General features: G+C 49.7%; 1 protein-coding gene across 8 annotated transcripts in view; it reads right to left on the bottom strand.

Moving 5' to 3' along the window:
- Positions 1-13,825, bottom strand: part of LOC139554765 (histone-lysine N-methyltransferase ASH1L-like) — a 45,113-nt gene that overhangs the window by 29,054 nt on the left and 2,234 nt on the right. For 7 of the 8 annotated variants that reach the window (XM_071367890.1, XM_071367889.1, XM_071367886.1 and 4 more), the window contains 4 exons: positions 9,802-10,564; positions 4,350-8,784; positions 454-1,078; positions 98-271 (listed from right to left, as the gene is read on the bottom strand). In XM_071367890.1, coding sequence (XP_071223991.1) covers positions 98-271; positions 454-1,078; positions 4,350-8,784; positions 9,802-10,371 — 5,804 coding nt within the window. In that variant the 5' untranslated portion in view covers positions 10,372-10,564. Of the gene's footprint in view, positions 1-97; positions 272-453; positions 1,079-4,349; positions 8,785-9,801; positions 10,565-11,195; positions 12,425-13,825 lie in introns of those variants that run through there. The other variant, XM_071367885.1, reaches the window with a different exon arrangement.

Genomic DNA, 13,825 nt, shown 5'->3' with positions numbered 1-13,825 from the left:
TCCATATATGCCCTTAAATATTCCAGGTTTGACCTTTGGTAAGCAAACGGGTATATCCAGATTTGACATGTCTGTGTTTCTCTATTATGGGACTCACTCTGCCGACTTGTACACATCAGAGTAGAGACCCGCCTTTTGGAACTTCTTCTTTGGAGGCCTGGCTGCTCTCTTTTCCCGTTGGCTGGTTATAGGCATGGGTGGAGCTTGTTCCATGGAGACGGTGCCCGGACATTCCGGGGAGGAGGGGCCATCTGGTTTCCCCTCCAGAGCACTAAAATAGAACAAAGACTCAGTTTTTATATATATATATATATATATATATATATATATATATAGCTGCTAAAATCTAAGATTAGCGCTGCCTATGGAAGTAAGCTGCAACAAAATCACGGTTCTCCACTCTCAACATTGAGGCTACAATCACGTGTTGGCCTGTAGTGGTGGTGGTTTTACCTGCGAAAGCGGTGCAGCTCCTCTTGGGTGAGCCAACCACTTCCTCCCTCAGCACTGGCCCTCACCCCCAGGCCACCCAGGTTCTCCTCCCTGTCCAGAGCTCGTCCCTCCACCTCCTCCTCTTCCTCCTCCTCCTCCCTGTCTCTCTCCCAGTGCTTCCTCTTCTGGCCTTTCCTGAACTGGCCCTGGACCACCGACTCGATCGCGTCCGTCACAGTGTCCCCCTTCCACGCTCCTCCTCCACGTTCCCGGTGTCTGGTCTGGGTCACTTCGGCCAGAGGGGGCGGCGACGGGGGCGGGGAAGGCAAGGGATGCTTCCTGGGGCGCCCAGGGCCTCTCTTCTTGACCATGTTGTTGCCTGTCCTCGCCTGTCTCTGGAGCTTCTTTGCACGGAGGATCTTGTTGACGTGGTGCAGGCTGTGTTTAGAGGGCTGGGCCCGGTGGGAGTGGTGTGGCGGGGAGGCATCATCGTCCAGGCAGCAACCCTGGGACGGCGAGTTGTGGCCACAGTGAGAGAGGCAGGCGGAGGAGGAAGAGTGGAATAGAGGAGGGTGGTGGTGGTGCTGCCTGAGGTGGTCCTCAGGGGTAGAGTGGTCGGCTCGGGTCTGGACACTTGATGTACCGCCTGCACAGAAACAGACAAATAGAGAGAAGAGAGGGGAATTAGATGATGAACATAGGAATAAGCTGCAGCGTGACACTTATTAACGTATATTTATTATCCATTCCAAGCCCTAGCTTAGTTCCACTGTTAGGCCAACATATTTCCTCTATCGGTCTTGTAATGCTATCTAATAATTATCAAGGCTTAACCTTAAATTAAAAGGAAATTACTACATTTGCCATTGACATCCACTGCCAATTCCCTCACCAAAATGCAGCTCATTATGGATAAACATATAGGCTAAGCCCACCTCAGCAAACTGAAATACTATGTCACGTAATGAACAACAGCTTTTCCTTTCAAGCCATAAAGTGTTGCATTACGTCCATCACATTTGTGAACGGTCCTACTATAAGTAAAGGGGGACTGTGTCAATTTGCCAATCGACAGCAAGCCACTCCAGCATCCACCCTGCTGCCTCTCCCCTCTTCTGGTTCACACTCCTGTGTGTGGTTTATCCCACCCTCTGCCTCCCTGCCTACTAGGCTACCTCCATGGTGGTGGTGACCGCAGAACGACCCTGTGTCCTGAGCTCTAATCCTGGATTACCCTGGCTGGGTTCAAACTACACCATGCCGCCTCACCAGGAGCCTTCCACCGAGCGTACCTGGCCTTCTCACACATAGAGTACACACACACACACTTATCTCAGTCAATGGCAGCCAGGCAGCTTGATGGAGCCGAATCATTACCCAAATCACCCAGTCTTCCCTGTTCATCTATATTAGCTGAGAGCTAATAGTGTTTACACAGGGATCTAAGACAGAGATGCGCGCAGCCTTTCAGTTTGATAGCTTTTGATGGGGAAGCCTACCAAACATAGCCTGTAACAAAACGTCCAGCTCAACTATCACAGCGAGTCAACTATTCTTATGGAAATAGAACATCTCGCTGGACATCCTACAAGGCTACAATGACAACCACACAAAAGCAGGGCCAGTTTAAGTAATTATGGGGGTTTTGCTGCCGAGCCCTTAATCACTGGTTAGGGCTATCTAATGTCAGGGCCGGTGGAGGGTAGATGTACATACAGGGGATGGCATTGTGTTCCTCCAAGGGATTTCTAAAGGATAAATTTAAGCAATGAGGCACGAGGGGGTGTGGTATATGGTGGTATATGGTCAATATACGACGGCTAAGGACTACTGTTATTGAGCACGCCGCAACGCAGAGTGCTTGGATACAGCAGTCAGCTGTGGTATATTGGCCATACACATATATATACATCAATTAGGAGGTGCCTAATTGCTATTATAAACTGGTTACCAACGTAATTAAAGTAGTAAAAAGTCATTTTTGGTCCTACCCGTGGTATACGGTCTAATATACCATGGCTTTCAGCCAAATCAGCATTCAGGGCTCGAACCACCCCGTTTATAATGAGTCATTGAACACTGAGATTCAGCAGAGATATCTTGAAATTGGCCTGGTATGCATAACCATGAGTGACAGTATTGATTCCGGGGTTTTGTATCCATGCAGTGACCACTTTACAAACCACCATATGGCATAGTGAGCACTGAACATGGTTTGCGTCCCAAATGGCACCCTATTCCCCATAAAGCGCACTACTTTTAACCAGGGCTCTGGTCAGAAGTAGTGCACTATAAAGGGAATAGGATGCCATTTGGGACGCAAACCATGTTCAGTGCTCACTTATTGCCAAGAAATGAAACTAAGCGGACATCATCCAAACAAAATAGAAAGCTGAATTCTTGAGGCACTAGCAGCAGAACTTTTTTTTTAAGTAAATTTGGTACACAATTCAAAAACCTTCACAATGTCAGATTCAATTTGGGTTAAATTCCAAAGAAGTACAAAGAAAGATTTTGGTGCAGAAATCACATTCAGAGCAATAGCACAGGGATTTTAATTTGAGGGTATTTTGATCCATATCGGGCGAACCGTTTAGAAATGACAGTAGTTTTTGTACATCAACCCCCCATTTTGGGAAAAATTCACTTATATGTGTATTAAAGTAGTCAAGTGTAGTATTTGGTCCCATATTCCTAGCATGCAATTATTACATTGTGACTACAAACTTGTTGGATGCATTTGCTGTTTGTTTTGGTTGTGTTTCAGATTATTTTGTGCCCAACAGAAATGTATGTTAATAATGTAGTGTCATTTTTAATGTATACTGAACAAAAATAAAATGTAACATGCAACAATTTCAAAGTTTTTACTGAGTTACAGTTCATATAAGGAAATAAGTCAATTGAAATAAATTCATTAGGCCCTAATCTATAGATTTCACATGACTGGGCAGGGGAGCCAGGTCAACCTGGCTACCAATGTGCCCGCAGGTGAAGAAGATGGATGTGGAGGTCGTCGGCTGGCGTGGTTACACGTGGTCTTCGGTTGAGGCCAGTTGGACATACTGCCAAATCTAAAACGACGTTGGAGGTGGCTTAAGGTAGAGAAATTAACATTACATTCTCTAGCAATAACTCTGGTAGACATTCCTGCAGTCAGAATGACAATTGCACGCTCTTTCAAAACTTGAGAAATCTGTGGCATTGTGTTGTGACAAAAATGCACATTTTACAGTGGCCTTTAATTGTCCCCAGCACAAGCTGCACCTGTGTAATGATCATGCTGATTAATCAGCCTGTCAGGTGGATGGATTATCTTGACAATGGAAAAATCCTCACTAACAAGAATGTAAACAAATTTGTGCACAAAATTTGAGAGAAATAAGCTTTTGGTGCGTATGGAAAATTACTGGGATTTTTTCATTCAGCTCATGAAACCCAACACTTTACATGCTGCGCTTATATTTCTGTAAATATACAAAAATATGCAACACTTTACATGTTGCGTTTATATTTTTGTTCAGTGTAAATAAGAATAGAATAGGTTTCTAAACACTTTTACATGAATGTGGATGCTACCATGATGATGGATAATCCTGAATGAATCGTGAATAATGTGAGAGTGAGAAAGTTATAAAAGTGACTCCAAAATGACACAATACATTATTTACCATTCATTTCTATTGGGCACAAAATAATCTGAAACACAACCAAAACAAACAGAAAATGCATCCAACAAGTTTGTAAATGAAAGCTGACAGTCTACACTAACCTTTAGTCATTGTATAATTTAAAATCCAAAGTGCTGGAGTACAGAGACAAAACAAACTAAACATTTTCACTGTCCTAATACTTTTGGAGCTCACTGTATTTCAGCATATCGCTCTCTAACAGAAAGCCCTGTCACAATGACTCACCCATCTCTCTCCTCTCTGCTAACGTGGAGTGCTCTTTTCTCAGCATCCGCTCCATCCGGGTGAAGTTAGAACTCTCTGCCGCCCCTCCCTTCCTGACTCGGCCTCCTCTCAGCAAGGTAGGGGTCAGGGCGGTGGCGAACAGGTTGGTGTGGTGCGGGGGGTCCTGGGACTTGGGATCCGCCTCGTCTGTGGGTGTGAGGGGCTCCTCGTCTTCCTCTTCGCTGTCTGAGCAGCCCGCTGGATCTTCTCCCTGGCCGTCTGTGAACGGGCCCTGGCCGACCGCTGCGGGGTTTCGGGAGAGCTTAGCGTAGTCTGCCTCGGAGCTGCCCATCCTGAACCAGGACTCGACGTGTTGGTGGCCCCTGGGCCTGGCACTGCCCTGGGCCAGGCGAGAGGGCCCCAGGAAAGACAGGGATGTCTCCTTGCGCTTGTACCTCTCGGCTGAGGAAGAGGAAGACGAGGAAGGGGAGTTGGCCGAGGTGGCCGTGGCTTGTTTGTTGGCACTGGTGGTAGTAGGGGTGGAGTCTCTTCCAAAGCGACAGCACTGCAGAGATTCGGCCATTCCGGCCCCGCGTTCTCCCCTTCCTGACCCCGGGCTCTCGGAAATTTCAGCTCCGCCTCGGCTCTCTCCTCCTCCCTCTTCCCCGTCGTCCTCTGCGCAGCGCTCTTGGTGTTTGTGTCTGTGTTTGTGTTTGTGATGCCAGCCGAACGACAGCTCTGAGGACATTGCCGGGTAGAGCACGGGAGACCGGCCCCCACCCAGGAACTCCTGTCTCAGCAGCTTGTGTTTCTTCTTGTGAAATTTGGAGGGGTTGAGCAGGAGGTGTGACGGGTGGTGGTGGTGCACGTAGGACGGGGGAGGTGGTGGGGGGAAGGAGGGGGAGTGATGGGATGGAGCAGAGTGGGAGTTCTGGTGATGGGGGTACAGGGCACTGGCTGGGGGGTATCCTCTGTAGTAGCCCAGGCCAAGGGGACCAGAGGAGTATGGAACACTGTAGGATGGGTGGTAGAACCCACCGCTAGATAGCGGGAACCCCAGCCCATGAACGAATGGTACGTCTGACATGGACTCCCGCAGCTTGGGAGGGCGCCCGCGTTTCTTCTTCAGGTCTGGCTTGCGGACATAGTGCAGAGAGTCACAGGGGTACGAGGGGTGGGGGGAGTAGTAGCCGCTGAAGTTTATCCTGAAGATTGTTGGAAGCAAGTCTCTGTGCAGGTAGTGATGCGGAGGGGGGCCGCCAGCGCCTCCTATGGCCCCAGTGGCCCTGCCTACCGCCCCTGGTACTCTGCCCGCCCCTGCAGCTCCCGGGGGCATCCCCAGCCCACTGCCCAGCCTGAGCGCCGGGGTGCGGTGCGCTATCCTGATCTCACTCAGCCTCACCACAATCTCATCCAGCTCGGCCAGGAAGTCGGGGTCCTGGCGCCGGGAGCGCAGCTGCAGGTACTTCTTCTTGCGTTTGCGCTTCTGCCTCTTTAGCTTGTCGTAACCCGGGCAGCCGTGGCTCCGGCGCTTGCATTTGTGCTTGTGTTTCTCTTTGTGGCCCACTAGTGCAGAGGGAGGGGTCGCCAGGTGGGGCCTGCGGGGGTCTGGTGAGGACCTCGCCCCCAGTGGTGACGGAGAGGGCGAGGGGTGCTCCAGCAGCACTGAGGACGAGTGTCTTAGTCCACCGCGAGGGTTTAGCCCAACCCCTACCCCCACAGCTGAGCCCATCACCCCTGGCATTAGCAGTCCACTGGCCATACCAGGTGGTATCCCCACGCTACCTAGGCCACTTGCCCCACCAGCCTTCTCACCCCGGTCAGAAGTGCTGTTGTTGTCTGTTCCTATGCCGCTGTCGCTGGGTACAGTCTCCTCACTGTGAGACTCACTGACAGGAGAGGGGGTGGCTTCCTTCAGCTCACTCAGAGGTGCAGGGGAGGTGGGGTGGAGGGGCCTAGGAGGGGATAGCTTACGGTAGTGGTAGTGCTGCCTGTAATGATGGTGGTGGTGATGGTAGCCACGGCACGACTTCTTCTGGGAGGCCACGGCAGCCGAGGAGCCGAGAGGGCCCAGAGTGCGAGGGGAGGGGGCTGAGAACGTCGGGGGAGGGAAGGGGAACGAGTGGTGGCCGTGGCTGTGGAAGTGCGGGTGCGTCAGGAAGTGCACTGCCCCTGGCGCCACAAAGCAGGAGTCACTGATGGGGCTCTGGCCTCCGCTGGACTGGGAGAGCGAGGGGGAGGGGAACACCTCGGCAGACGGGAGCTGGTGCTGCGGCTGAGACTGATGGTGGTGGAGTGGCGACGTGGTGTTTGGGGACAGGAAAGGCCCCTCGGTGGGTGGTGTTGGAGCTGCCAACGAGAGATTTGTTGGCGCTTTAGGTTTGCGCCCTCTCCTTTTCCCCATGTATATCGTCCCCTTTTTGCTTACGTTGATCTGGGGTCCCAGTTTGCCTCCGAAAGAAGCAGCCAAGGAGGATAGAGACTGGGTTGCAGCTGCTACCTGGCCCACCACCCCACTGGCAGTTCCTCTGGGGGGCTCCTGCTCTGGTCCGGACCCTGGTCCTAATAGGATCTGGCTGAGGAACCGTTTGCGTTTGACACTCTTCATCTTGTTGATCTTGCCTATGATAGTCTTCATGATGAGCTGCCCGTTGCCCTTGGTCCGGAACTGTTTGCCGTCCCCCGCTTCCGGTGCCAGAGTGGGGGGCTGACCCTCCTGCGGCAAGGTCGGGGGCAGGCGTTTGGGTCGCCCCCGCTTCCTGGGCATAGGTTTGGGAGGATTCAGATCTACCTCTGGATGGAGAACAGGGGGGTCCTGCTCCTCTTTCGACCTGTGTAAAGAAAATACCTTAGAGGGGGCCAGCTTGTGAGGGGGACGTCCCCGAGTGGGGGCATCCAGCCTTGGCATTTTAGACTTGGGCCGTCCCCTTTTCCTGGCTGGCTGAGGAAAGAGTTGAGACACAGCGGGAGGCTTGACCTTATTGGGGTTAGGAGGCCGTCCTACAGGCCTGCGTAGGGGCGGGGGAGTATCAAGGCCTGAGGAGAATAAAGGCATGATGGTTTCGCACTGGTCAACGGGGCTGTACTGGCCCGCCCTCTGTGTCCGGTTCACTACTCTGGTCCAGCGGGGCTTTCTGCCTCGCCGCTTCTTCAGGGGTTTGTTCTCCTGCTCTGGGGGCGAGCCCGGTGACTCGTATCCAGGGGACTCGTCTCTGAGAGGAGGGGGTGAATGGTTGCCGGCGGGCTCTGGTGGCGAGGCAGTCCGTCTCACAGACCCCGGGGGACTGGAGGTACCGCTGGTGTGACCGTCTCTTTCCCTGTTGGGACTGCGTTTATTGGGGTTGGGATTGCATTTAATGGTGTTGGGACTGCGTTTACTGGGGCTCAAGCTCTTGCCTCTCTCCCCTCTGAGTGACTGATTAGCCCCCTTGTCCTTGGCCTCCTGCTTGCCTAATGCTGAAGGAAGGGAGCATTTGGTTAAGTCTCTGGGGCCGTCCCGGTCACGCTCCTGCTCCCTCTCACTGCTCTCCCTCTCCTCTGCCTGGAAGGGACTGTCTCGGTCTCGGGAGTGGTGTCCTTGAGAGGCAGGGGAGCCCTGGCGACTTGGCCCGCTCCCCGTCCTCTTCTCTGAAGAGGAGCAGGATGACAAACGAGGTGGTGAGGGGGAAGAGGAGGAGACAGAGTGAGGCGGTGGGCAGTGAGTAAGACGTGACTGTAGTGGCTTCGCGCCATTACTGTTGCTGTCGTTACTGTCCTTTGAAATTGTTGCCAGGCGGTTATTGCCGCCACCGTAAGTTAATGTGGGGCTGCTGCTGCGACTGCTGTTGCTGTTGTTGCTGCTGCCAGACTTGCTGGCCCCATCTGTCTCCTCTTTCCCAGGCGGGGTGGATGACTTCTCCAAAACATTGTCTTTATTGTTCCGGGAGCCATAGGGGCGGCCAGGAGGGCGCGAGACGGGAGGGGGTGGAGCTAGGTGGACCGCTCTAGAATAGGTCGCCCTGTTGGCCATAGCGCGGTCTCGCTGCTTTGGGGTGGGGGCCATAAAATTAGATGTGGTGTGGGTGGTGGGAGAGGAAGTAGTTTTGGGGGGTTTCACCTTGGTGGACTTTGAGGGAGGGCAGGTGGCGATGAGTTGCGCTAGTTTCTCAGTGACAGTAGGAGCACCCCAACTAGGAACACCCCGGTCCTTCTCCCTCAGACCCTCACTGCTGTAAGTGTACCCAGGAGGTTTAGTAGCGGCTTCCACGCTGGGTTCCGGTGATGGGGGCGCAGGAGGGGAGGGCGAGGAGGTAGGAGACTTGGTTTGGGGCGTGGGCGTCTTCTTCCCAGAGGCATGATGCGTTTTGCCGTCTGCCAAAGGACGATGAAGATTCAGCGGTCTCTCCGTAGAGGCGGCGGATTTCCCGTCTGACTTCGCCTCAGATTTGTCCGACTTGCAGGCCAGTTTTGGAAGACCCTGCGAAAAGAGAATACAAATATTAAAATCTAAAAGGCCATTGATTGCAGATAAGGCCTACCCATTTCACAGAAAGGTAGTTCCCAGAAAGGTATTGTTGTGTTTCACTAAAAAGCTTTTTTAAATTTAAATGTCTAACTATTTTGACATTTGTAATCTTCTGATATGTATCCAAACCCAGGCAATGCTTTCTGGTAATTATCGTGAAGTGAAAACCTAATCGAAACAATTTTGCTCAGAAAGAAGCATTTGACAACCACATAAAGCAGGCTTAAAGCACAACCCTGTCAATAAGGCAACCTAGAAAGTCTATATGAAATCCAATCGAGTTTGAGTTTTGTTTATCCCTATGTACACTGTAATTCATTGATTTGGATTTCCTGTCCTCTACTGCTTCTCAGTTCTGCCCAGAGGGGAAGATCCTCTAGACCAGGGCTCTCCAACCCTGCTCCTAGAGCGCTACCGTCCTGTAGGTTTTTGCTCTAATCCTAATCTAGCACACTTCATTCTAATAATTAGCTGGTTGAATAGTTGAATCAGGTTAGCTATAGCTGAGGTTGGATCAAAAACCTACAGGAGGGTAGCTCTCCAGGAACAGAGTTGGAGAGCACTGCTCTAAACTCAAAACGTATTCGGGACAGACTAGGACAGAGCAGAGCAGAGAAGAGAGAAGGGAGAAGAGAAGCAGGGAATGATTGGAAGGGGAGACAAGCCAGAATGGGACACACAGTGAATACACTCAAAGAAACTGAGATGATTGTGTAAAATATGAAGAAATCGACTTTACAAGTAACAAATATCATTTGTGAATTCAAACCAGTGAAACAGTGTTGGAAGAATTGGAAATGTTCTCATATGTGTGAACTGGCTGTCAGTATTGCTTTGCCTATTTTTGGCAGTCCAAAGCCAGACACGTCTTGTGCAATTCCTAGTAGTCTCTTTGGATAGGATTCCTTGTTTGACAGGGATGTTTTTTTTTATCAACGTCCTAGCATAATACATGCTTTCCTTGCTTACCCGTTTAGCTGGAGTACTCCCATTCACTGGACTGGGTGAAGTGGTGGAAGGAGCAGGAACAGTTGGAGGAGGAGTAGGGGCAGCAGCAGAGGGAGATGAAGACAATGGGATGGGTCGGTTCATGCCAGGACTCTGCTCTCTCTCCCTGCCGTGTGGAGGACTCTGGGTCTGGTTGCCCCCGTCGCCTGTCCCTACTCCTCCGCGGCTCCCCCGGCCACCTCCGCGCCCGCTTGGTCTCACGGTAGCCCTGAAGGCTGGCCGACACACGTAGTTCTCCAGAATCTTGGGTGGCTTCTTCATGCGTTTTGCCTGCAGGCCAATCTTGAGTTTGACATTGCCCTCATGGAGGCTAGTCTCTTTGACAGAGAACTGGGGTGGCTGCTGCTCACCGGAGCCCCCTCCTCCACCTGCAGCAGAAGAGGAGTCCCTCTGCGACCCCTCTCTCTCCTCCTTCTTCTCCTCCTCCTCATCTTTCTTCCCACCTCCTCCTTCCTTCTCTCGCTCTCCTGGGGGAGCAGTGGTGAGGAGGGGGGGTGGAGTAGCAGGCCCCCCCTGAGTCCTCTGATCCATCAGAGATTTAGGGGGTGAGGGGTGATTAGGGAGGGACGTTTGGGACGCCAGGTACAGTTTCTAGGGAAAAGCCGTGGTGCAGAAGGAGAAGGGATAGGGGTGAAGGGGGATATTTGGGAAGCTGAAAAGCAATCCTTGTTTGGTGGCTTTGCTCTTTTCCTGGCTGCCCAGCCCTCTTTCTCCGTCCTTCAAGCTGTAGAGTGAAAGACGGGTAGAGATGGGAGGGTGTAGGACAGGGTGGGGAATAGTAAAGACAAGAGTTTGATATTAGTCAACAGATAACAGAAGAGATTTTATCAAAAACAAAATACATTTCTAAGCACTGCAGGGCATCCTTTACCATAGTGAGGGAGACGAGACAAAGGTGAAATATTTGTATCATCTATTTGCTTCGTGGCTGTCCTTCATCTCTAGGTGACTTTTTATGGATGTGTTCGTCCTTACAGCTTCCCTCAATCTGTGACCTATTTAGACAAATGGGCATCTATTCGACAAGAGAGGTGTAGTTCTGCTGCTCAAGAACTAAATAACAGCCATCCTCCTGAGAACTACAACTACCAACAGCCCTCCAGGTCTGTATGCCACTATCAAGCGTATCGGAGTAGGAGTGCTGGTTTAGGATCAGTTTTTACATGGACAGTGGGGACCTGATCCTAGATCAGCACTGACTTCTGCATTCTGACCCTCAGTATTATGGATACTGTAGTACATCATGCTACAGACTCCACCACCACTGCCCTGGTGATTTGTGATAAGCTGCTAAATTAACCATCCCCCATGGATCTCTTATTAGTTTTATTGAAAATGTGTCTCATAATGCTCACAGTGTAGTGCTGCGGCAAAGTTCCCATTTGTGTTCTTGGAGGAGGGAAGTGTCCGTATGAAAGAAATGGTCTGCTCCGGCTCCCTACGTCCACTGAGTGATTTAATGCGGGCTCGCCCAAAGCAGGTGCTTTCTCCGAGTGAAGTCATTTGGAGGCGATTCAGAACTGTGACCTCAGCACATTGGGCTCTCTGGGGGACAGGGGATGCGGCCGGTGTTCCCAACCACTCTGGAGCAGCCAATGAGAGAGAGCGAGAGAGAGCAGCATGCTGACAGTTTCTGTGTGCCTGCCCTACTGTGGCAGAAAGCACTAACAAATTCACTTAGTGGAGCCAGAGCGTGCGTCGGGTAAGTCATCCGATAAAGCAGTCAGAGAGCTTACATTTACATTTTTACATTTAAGTCATTTAGCAGACGCTCTTATCCAGAGCGACTTACAAATTGGAAAGTTCATACATATTCATCCTGGTCCCCCCGTGGGGAATGAACCCACAACCCTGGCGTTGCAAGCGCCATGCTCTACCAACTGAGCCACACGGGACCGTGTGGCTTAAATCGACAATGTTCAGAAGCTTGCGAGACTACTTGTTCTGGATTGTTTTACTAGTAGCTAGTAGGGCTTAGGGGAGGCAGACGTTTTCTGCAAAATCACAATAACTGTGGTCCAGAACTTGGAGTCTTGCCTGTGTTTCCCCACACCCACTTCTCTATGTTTACTTCAATTACTCACTCCATTTCGCCTCAAACTTCCACCACATACACTGCTGCTACTCGCTGTTTATTATCTATGCATAGTCACTTTACCCCTACCTACATGTACAAATTACCTAGACTAACCTGTATTATGTCTTACTTTTTATTTCATTTTTTACTTTAGTTTTAGTAAATATTTTCTTAACTCTATTTCTGGAACTGCATTGTTGGTTAAGGGTTTGTAAGTAAGAATTTGTATCAGCAAGTGACAAATACAATTTGATTTGACATACATGACTCAAATCACACCTCCCTCCTGAGGGCTCCCGAGTGGTGCAGCGGTCTAAGGCACTACATCTCAGTGCTCGAGGGAGGTGTATAATTGGCCCAGCATCGTCCGGGTTTGGCTGGGGTAGGCCGTCATTGTAAATAAGAATTTGTTCTTAACGGACTTGCCTAGTTAAATAAAAGCTAAATGTAAAAAATACAACTTTGCTCCCTTTCACTCTAGGAACAGCAGACAAACTTGGGTTGCTGTTTTCCTACTAATCGAAAACACATCTCTCCCCCCACCCTTCCCTTTCTCTCCCCTTTCCCCATGTCCTCCACACTGTGACAATCATTCCCCTCTTTCTTCGATACTCGCTGCTTCAAGAAGTGTTAGTGTGTTTGCATTCATTTTGCAGCTTCCGCTGATCTGACTGCTGGTATGCCAAAAATAAGCTGCTGTAGTAGCAAGGGGTGTAAATGGCTATTGACAAGACTAGAGTAAAGCCTGACAAGTTAGTCAAAACATCTCTCTCACTCTTATACAGTCATACAAGGTGTTTTGCATGAACAGAACTACACTATGCCCATTACCTAGTTTAATATTTCCAAACAGACTGACCAAAGATCATACTTTTTTTCTCTTTCTGCATATTAAGCCTACATCGCAATATATCAAAATGCTGATGGAGAGCAGCTCTAATGTGTCCTTCTCTGGTCAGTGGGACAGTTATTCTCAGGACAGTGAAATTATGTATTAGCCTACTACTCTAGAGATACAATTAACATTCAGAAAGATTACTCCTACTGATGTTACAGAAGGAAATGTCACACTCTTTCTATTAGGGTACATTTCAACGTAGAGCTAATGTCATATGCACATAAAGAGATTTAGTAAAGTGATGTAGGGAATATTCCTTTTCCTACAAAAAAAAGGAGAAGTCGGAGATCAAAAAATCGTTTCCAAACCAGGAAACAGCAGGTGACAAGAGAGCAAAGGGGAGGAATTACAGAATTTGCAGGAGAAACTCTTCATAGAATGACAACGACCAAGAAATTAGGTGAAATGGGAACATAGTAAACCATTTGGAAAGCCCCCCCCCCCCCTCTCTCCTTCCCTCCTTTAACACACGTTAATGACTTCTGATTTCCCAATGGCATAGTATTGAAAGCAGCCTCGATAGCATTCTCAGGACAGGAACGATCTCTAAAGGTTTTCATTTTGAAATCATCATTGGCCGTTGACTCAATTATTATACATCTTTCCAAACTGTTATTAGTTATTACAATAAATGAGACCAAAGCCTCAACCACAACAGCAGGTGATGTGATCTTTACCTATGTGTTGTTGATAATAGACCGAGTAGCTAGACTGCTTACTTCCTAAATTCACAACAAAACGACTACTGAAGGACGTGACAAAACTAAAAAGGCCATGGTTTCTGATTTTTCAGAAGATTCATGATAAATCGGGGTCCCAAACGACTGTATCATCATCAACCCAAAACAAGTTCACTCAAATTATTTTGCCCGAGGTCCTTCGGGTTAGGCAGCTATGCCAATCATCCTGTTGGATGCACTTGTTGTAAGTAGCCTACAATAGAAGTGCAGTAAACCATGAATAAAATAAGGTTAACTGAGGATGATACTCTGACTGAATATTTCCAGGTT

The sequence above is a fragment of the Salvelinus alpinus genome, chromosome 26, assembly GCF_045679555.1.
Source record: "Salvelinus alpinus chromosome 26, SLU_Salpinus.1, whole genome shotgun sequence".
NCBI lineage: Eukaryota > Metazoa > Chordata > Actinopteri > Salmoniformes > Salmonidae > Salvelinus > Salvelinus alpinus.
Note: the sequence above shows the minus strand (reverse complement) of the source record. Positions and strands in the feature narration are given on the sequence as shown.